At 35.0% G+C, this 7,398-nt stretch overlaps 1 protein-coding gene across 2 annotated transcripts; it reads right to left on the reverse strand.

Annotated features, from left to right (window-relative positions):
• Positions 1 to 12: 12 nt before the first annotated feature.
• Positions 13 to 5,077, reverse strand: LOC121743051 (UMP-CMP kinase-like). 2 transcript variants are annotated; one of them, XM_042136231.1, is made up of 9 exons: positions 4,769 to 5,077; positions 4,620 to 4,679; positions 3,926 to 3,980; positions 3,197 to 3,314; positions 2,950 to 3,106; positions 2,677 to 2,757; positions 2,505 to 2,612; positions 2,172 to 2,236; positions 13 to 383 (listed from the first exon to the last, which is right to left on the reverse strand). In XM_042136231.1, exons 1-9 carry the CDS (start codon positions 4,832 to 4,834, stop codon positions 380 to 382), a joined length of 714 nt encoding a protein of 237 aa, XP_041992165.1. In that variant the 5' UTR covers positions 4,835 to 5,077; the 3' UTR covers positions 13 to 379. The 2 variants fall into 2 exon arrangements, with proteins under 2 accessions (XP_041992165.1, XP_041992164.1); XM_042136230.1 differs by lacking the exon at positions 13 to 383 and adding an exon at positions 995 to 1,243 and having other exon boundaries at positions 4,769 to 5,075.
• Between the last annotated feature and the right edge of the window lie 2,321 nt (positions 5,078 to 7,398).

Here is a 7,398-nt window from a genome sequence, read left to right on the forward strand (position 1 = left end):
GTGCGAGTAGTATTTAAAAGTTCAGATGTGATTTTGAAGACCGGGCTGGGCCTATAGAACATGGAAAATTAATTGTTGGTAATTGAAACTATTAAGGATGAGGTGAAGGTGCCCCATTATATACAATCTTTCATACAAAAAATGTAATAGAATAGTACATGTTTAAAGAGACTGTATATTGATATTCTTTTTAGCCGTCGGAAATATGAACCCGATTATTTAGTTATTCGTGACATTAATCAAACAAGTAGGCCTCTATAATTTCGCAATTGGAAGAGATTGATTGATCGCCATCATCTTGGACCAAATGTGGGCTGGCTCCCTTCATATTTGATGAATATCAGGCGTGGCGGCCGCTTATATTTGAGTCATTTGACAACTATCTGGAAGGCAAAATGCATGAAATTAATTTTAAGGGGTTAAAAGTATTACTGAAAAATTCGGTAAGGGAAATGGAGTATATAATTTTTATTTATAGAATTTTTGGTGTGGTATATAATACTATCACAATTTTGGTACTGACCGACTCATCCCTAGCAATACTTACCAAACCACATAAAATCATTTGTGTTCTATAGTTCAATATTATAGATTACATATTGATTAACCTCAATCTGTCATCATTCAGCACAGATAATATAGTCTCGATGGTAATCTTCAGCTACATACGTCCTTACTAAAGACTTAACATTTCAATACTTTTACCTGTATATATTTGAAACATAAATTACATTACTATTGGTCTAATTAAGCATAGTATTCAAGACCTAAGAAGTCCATCAATCGTTGTAGAAATAGTACTATTCCTGAGGCCCCCATATTCGTCCACAATTCGCAAGAAGAATTTCACAGAAAGAATAAAGGTTAACTGCCTATAAATTCACATACAAGTATTATTATTATTTTTAACTCAATTTATTTTCTTGGACAAAAATACTTACTAAAAACTACTGTATTACTTTTTTAGAATTCGCCCAAATTAGAATACACCTGGTTTGAGACAAGCTTGTGTGAAAATTTTAATGCAGAAGCAGCTGATCAAACATCATACTACAATTATATGTACAAGTACATCTACATGTATATCTGGTAAGTAGGAAAAACAAGGCTAAAGCATCTCTCTAGACTTGTAAAATTTTACTCTGCCACCAGATTTTTGGTAAAACAAATTATTGTGTTTAATAGATCAACAAGAGTTGTCATCTTCTAGGTGTTTTTGTGGTTTCAGAAAACATGGGATCACCTGGCATTTAAGAGCATATTATAAGTTAACAGGTTCAACAAATACAAAACAAATAAAAGTAAAGGCATGTGCGATTCGGTCGCCATCTAATTAATATATGAATAACCAATGTGAGACAGTACATTATGATTTTACAAGAAATGAACACTGAAAGTGCAGACAATTAATTTCAGCTGTATGAAAAGATTTACTTGCATATTGGACTAATAGAGAGTACTAGTGCACCAACTAATACAAAAAAATGGTGTATCCAGCAAAAATGTAAATTGTAAAGGGAAAATACCGGGAAAATGTTTTAAACTTTTTTCAACAATGTCATGCCTTCTAGTTTTCATCATTGGTACATTTTCAGCATTTTTGTTAAACAATAACGACACATGAACCCACACATGCTTTATGAAAAACAACATTTTTTTCACGAGGATGTATTGTGGCCAATATGTCTCACGTCACATTCATACAGCGATACATACATTTTGGTGTTGGAAAATTGACCTTGTGACATTATTGAAGAATATGGATGGTGAAACTTGCGAACCAATTAGACAAAAATTGAAAAGCAGGACATAACTGGAAAAGGTTAAAAAATTATGACATTATCTTGTGTTCCAGAGGTGAGATATGCATTGATTTTGGTACCAAGATAAAAATGGAAGTAACTAATAATAAGCTCAAGAAAAGCTTTACGTTCCCCTACATCCTTAGGCTTACAAGTTATACATTCAACTTTGACATTACCACACATGTTCAATTTTACAATTATAGTTTTTCAGATAAGTTAGTATGATTTATCAGAGAAACGAGGTAATCATAGGCTGGTGGTCCTAGAGCAGCTAATTGGATTAAAGATGATATATAGCATTTTCTAAACTATCAAAGAGCCAGTTAAGTAACACTTTTCAATAAAAAACTACAGAAAACTGGATACCTCAATGCAGCAAATATTGGGAGAACCCTTTCATATATTTCATCTTCTGTTCCAGTACCATCGATCTGCAAGTGCTTAAAATGTGTTAAAACTGAATAGATTCTAGAGGGCTATTGAATGGGAACAAATTTTCCAACCACATATAAAATAAGGTACATAAGCAGATTGTTTTTTATGTGAGTGTGACAGTGTGTGTATTTCATCTTCCTTCCATCTCAGGATAAACAGCATCTGCAGCTAATTAGCTGGTGTCGGGTGTCCACAGCAGAAAAAGTAACAAATACAGTGAAATTACAGTAATTTAGCTGTCACCAATATATACCAAATTGATACCTTGTGAAGTATTCCTTTCTCGGAGTAATACTTGATCACAGGAAGATTGAGTTCTTCAAATACGGTCAACCTTTCCTTGACTGTATCTATATTATCGTCAATTCGCCCCTGCGTATTAAACTTTCTTTGTTAATAAGTAAATGACAGGAGAAAATATATATGTGGAAAGCACCTGATTACGGTTTAGCACTCGTTTCACCATTTCTTCTTTAGGGCAATCAAAGAAAAGCACAATGTCTGGTTCGACCCCACCCTACAAATATAATTCACACTTCAACTCATGCCAATGGCACAGTGATAGCAGGCATTGTATGCAGCCAGAATTCCAGATACCCTTGTAACATGCCACATAGCAATCATATGGGCGCAGATAGTGTGAAAGGAGATGAGCATAAATGCTAACAGAAACTAAAAAGAACAAAGAGACTCAAAACTGACTACTTACAACTCGCTCATATGCTATACGGTTCTCTTCACTTCTTGGAAAGCCATCAACAAGAATTCTATTGTTATCACCGGCTTCAATGGCTTTTTTTATCAGTTTAACAGTCACTTCTGAGGGAACAATTTTCCCTTCCTTGATTGTATCAAGAATCATGGAACTGCAACAGGATAGGACATGACATACATTATATAAAGTTGCATCAACTTAGATATCCACATTATAAAATATGTATAGTTTTACTTCTTACCCATTTTCACTATCAGAATAGATTTCTTTCCTCAACAGATCCCCAACACTCAAGTGGGTAAACCCAAAGGTATTAACAATCCTTGTACACTGAGTACCTTTTCCACTCCCTGGACCACCTGCATATACAAATATAATATCAGAACCAACCTCTGGATGTTGATGTGTATCATGATATTTCTGTGTAACGAAGTCTTGTTGTATAAATTTGCCAACTAAATTTCAATAAATGAGAAGAAAAAGGGAGATTTGCTTATCCACATTCAAGTGGCTGATTTTTCTAAATTAAAGCATTAAGAAAACCAGAAACAACCATGATCCATGATCACTACAGCAGTTAGGGAATGCTTGGTGCATGCAGATTTTCTTGGAAGTTTCTTATGATAACTGGTTAGACAGTATGATGTACCAATAATATGCACAAGGAAAATATACACGTGTTTGACTGCATTTTAGTAAAAGAAATTGGAAACCAAGTCTGTCTCAGGGAGACAATCAAAACATTACTTTATAGACTGAATACAATCTTATCCAGTAAAACCTTCATTTCCATAAGCATAACAAGGCTTAAGGCTAAATAAAAGCACCAACTTGACATTATCTACGAACAATGAGGTCATGTGCTACAGTTAATTATTACTGGCAAGTGCAACAAGACCATCAATTTGGATTATCAAACAGAATATCAGTAATGATTATACACATAAGCAGCTAATATATTCTTTACTACCCAAGACGAAAGTCACAAATGGTTTCCTTCTTGCACCAGAGACTCCATCTTCTGCCTGTGTCAATTAAAGAAAAGGCTCAACAATTAAATCATCAAAATATCTTTATTAATAATAGTAACAATATAGGACTCTTGAATTACTAAACAGCCTTCCATGTGAGAACATAAAATAAACAGTTGCAACTTACAACTTTGGGTTAATAAACATCATAAGCTTGTAAAATCAAGAAAAAACAAAGAAAAATTCAAACACCAAGCCTAGATAAAGGACCATCGAGTTGCAACTCCTCTGCTACCGTAAACAATAATAAACAGGTAAAAAAGGTGAAAGAAAGTAACTTACAGCTCAGGCACCCTAAATAAAGAGCGTGTAGAATAGAAACATAATGAAATGCCTGACGATAATTAATTACGCATAACTCTCAGAATTTAAAGCTAATAACCATATAACTTAAGGACGGACTAAAATCAGATAAAATCAACCTAACCTAAGAAAATAATTTACAGAGAAATTAACGTAGAAAAGGAACAGGAATTCCCCCCAGACTTTCAATCCTAGTTGAATGGAAACATTGCTTATCGAAGTATTCGCAGTAAGATGAGGAATGAGAGAAAAGAGAGCTCAAAAATAATGATTAATTTTCCAAAAACTCGATAAAATGGAAGAAAATGAAGAGGTGAAACAACGCAGTACCGGATTCAGAACATGAGTAGAGAAAACTTGGCAAGCATTGAATCCATATGCCACCTGCACCTGAGGAGGGAAGAGAGTTACTCAATCGCGCCTAAATTTCATAGAACAACAACAATCGAAGAAGTAGAAAAAGGCGAATGTTGAAATACCTGATTTAGGAGGCGCGATTTAGACGAAGAAAGCATAGACGACAGAGAAACACCGCGCCTCCACATGACTGATTGTTTGCGAAGACCACGACGACGCAGAGAGAGAGAGAGAGTGTGAGAGAGGGAGATGCGAGTGAGTACTAGCAGTTTTAAAAGAGGTTTGTGTGTTCAGAGGAGAATCTTTTGTCAAACAGATCGTGTGTATACACTGTCCCTACCATTCCTCTCTCTATAAATATATCAATGGAAAGATCGATTAGAGAGATAACTATTCCTTCGGTTTCACATTTTCACTTCTCTAAAACATAAACGCTGATGCAATGCAATCAATCATCCTTTCTTTCTCTATTAGTAGTAATACACACTAAATTAACATGTAAAATATTGTGTAATGTGTATCAATCAAATATGGAAATTAATCCAACACGAAAAGCGTATGCAATAAAGTCATAAAAACATGTCCAAGTTTCACGAACCGTCGGTTACGATTCAGAACTGTCAGCTCCAGCTCCAAAAAATCTTGAACTGAAACCGAACCTTAAGCGTATTTTGCAAAAACCACTGGTTTCGGTTTCAGTTCCAAAACTGCCAGTTTCTCACGGTTCGAACCACTGGTTTTCTTGCTGCTTTTCGTGGTTCCGGTTCGGTTTCATAGTTTTTCTGGAGGTTTTTCACGGTTCCAGTTCAAAACCGCTTGGAACCGGCACGGTTTCGGTTCCGGCTTTTGTTGAACTTGAACCAGCCCGCAGTACAAAATGTCATGATTTCGGTTTCACGATTAACCGTCGGTTTACTAAATCTTGGGCATCTCAAACTACAACCCATACTTTTCCTTAGACAATCTCCAATGACCAATGGTACTCTAAAAACCTAAAATGGAGTAGGCATTTAGTTTCAATGGTACTCCAAAACCACCTATTTTTTTGTTTTTGAATAATGTATACTTATTTTTAGGTTTACACTATAACAAATTATGGATTAGAATATTTTTTTAAATTTGAGTTTAGCATAGATAGTTAAAATAAATTTACTATTTGAGGTGGCTTTTACAGTAAAATAAATTTTAGTTTAATATAAATGGTAAGATGCTTTTATATCCCAACTCGTGTATCTACTCTCATATATATATATATATATATATGGTGGTGATCAATATATAACTAATCTTAAGTGTATAACTAGAGAACAAATCTCAGCCACACATTTTAATACTCCAAATTAATCCTATGGCTTAAACAAACTTTCAGATTTTTATGAAAAAAAACTTGTCCAGGGGCATTTTGGGAATTCAATACGTCAATGTGAATTCATGAATAACATATAATCACCGTGAATCCAATCTTACGAAAGTCATGCGCCGCGCTAGCTGTCACTGTGGCGGAGCTGCCGCAGGCTCCGCCCACTCCGACGCCTTCTCAGACGTCTCCGACGGCTGCACCGCCGCCGTCGGTGATCTCGTCGACTTCTTCGGCTCCGGCGCTGTATGCTGGAGCAATTATGCATTATATATTTTCTAAGTGGAGATAACATTTTTTCTTTCCGCTTTCGCTCGGCTTTAGCTCGAAAATGATTTAAGTAAAAAAAATTAATTAGTAATTTCTACCGAAATGGATTGGGATTGAAAATTATTCAAGGATTCTAATATCAGTTTTAGGATTTTCTTCCTATGTACTAGTTGAATTAGGTATATGGCTGGTGTAATTCTCCAAAAATAATTATAACTTGATCAGAAATTGGATGCTTAGATGTATGTCTGAGTTGATGAATCCATAACCTTGATAAGAGAAGTGCATGCTAAAAGAGCCGTGGTGTTTCTCAATGGAGAAATTGTCAAATTGAAGTGGATTTTGAATACTTCACTCTTGTTTACAAAACAAATCACTCTTGTTTACAAAACACATCACTCTTACTCAGATTTTACTTCACTCTTGTTCACAAAACACATCACTCTTACTCAGATTTTACTTCACTCTTGTTCACAAAACACATCACTCTTACTCAGATTATACTTCACTCTTGTTCACAAAACACATCACTCTTACTCAGATTTTACTTCACTCTTGTTCACAAAACACATCACTCTTACTCAGATTTTACTTCACTCTTGTTCACAAAACACATCACTCTTACTCAGATTTTACTTCACTCTTGTTCACAAAACACATCACTCTTACTCAGATTTTACTTCACTCTTGTTCACAAAACACATCACTCTTACTCAGATTTTACTTCACTCTTGTTTACAAAACACATCACTCTTTGCTTGGTAAACAAGTCTCCTCAAATTGCGTTTTGTGAGGGCTGTGGAACCCAACACTTTCGATGTGGTTTACATTAATTGTTAAGTAAACCAGTCATATGAGCTTATGCAGGAGCTTCTTTGTTCTCATGAATTCGTGTGTGCTAGTGTTTTAATTATTTTAGGTAAAGCATGCATGCAAGAAGAACATGCGATGATAAATTTATAAATTCACTGTAGATCAAGTGATCAACTTTATAAGAAAGTTTCTGAAATTGATCACCCGAACTTTGTGCATGGTAACCTTAATTCATTGGCACTGGGTAGCTTGATATAGCTTTTAATTGAATCAACTCGCAAGATCTCACTGTTGTTTAGTGCTAAGCTCCAG

Source organism: Salvia splendens, chromosome 8, assembly GCF_004379255.2.
Source record: "Salvia splendens isolate huo1 chromosome 8, SspV2, whole genome shotgun sequence".
NCBI classification, from domain to species: Eukaryota; Viridiplantae; Streptophyta; class Magnoliopsida; order Lamiales; family Lamiaceae; genus Salvia; species Salvia splendens.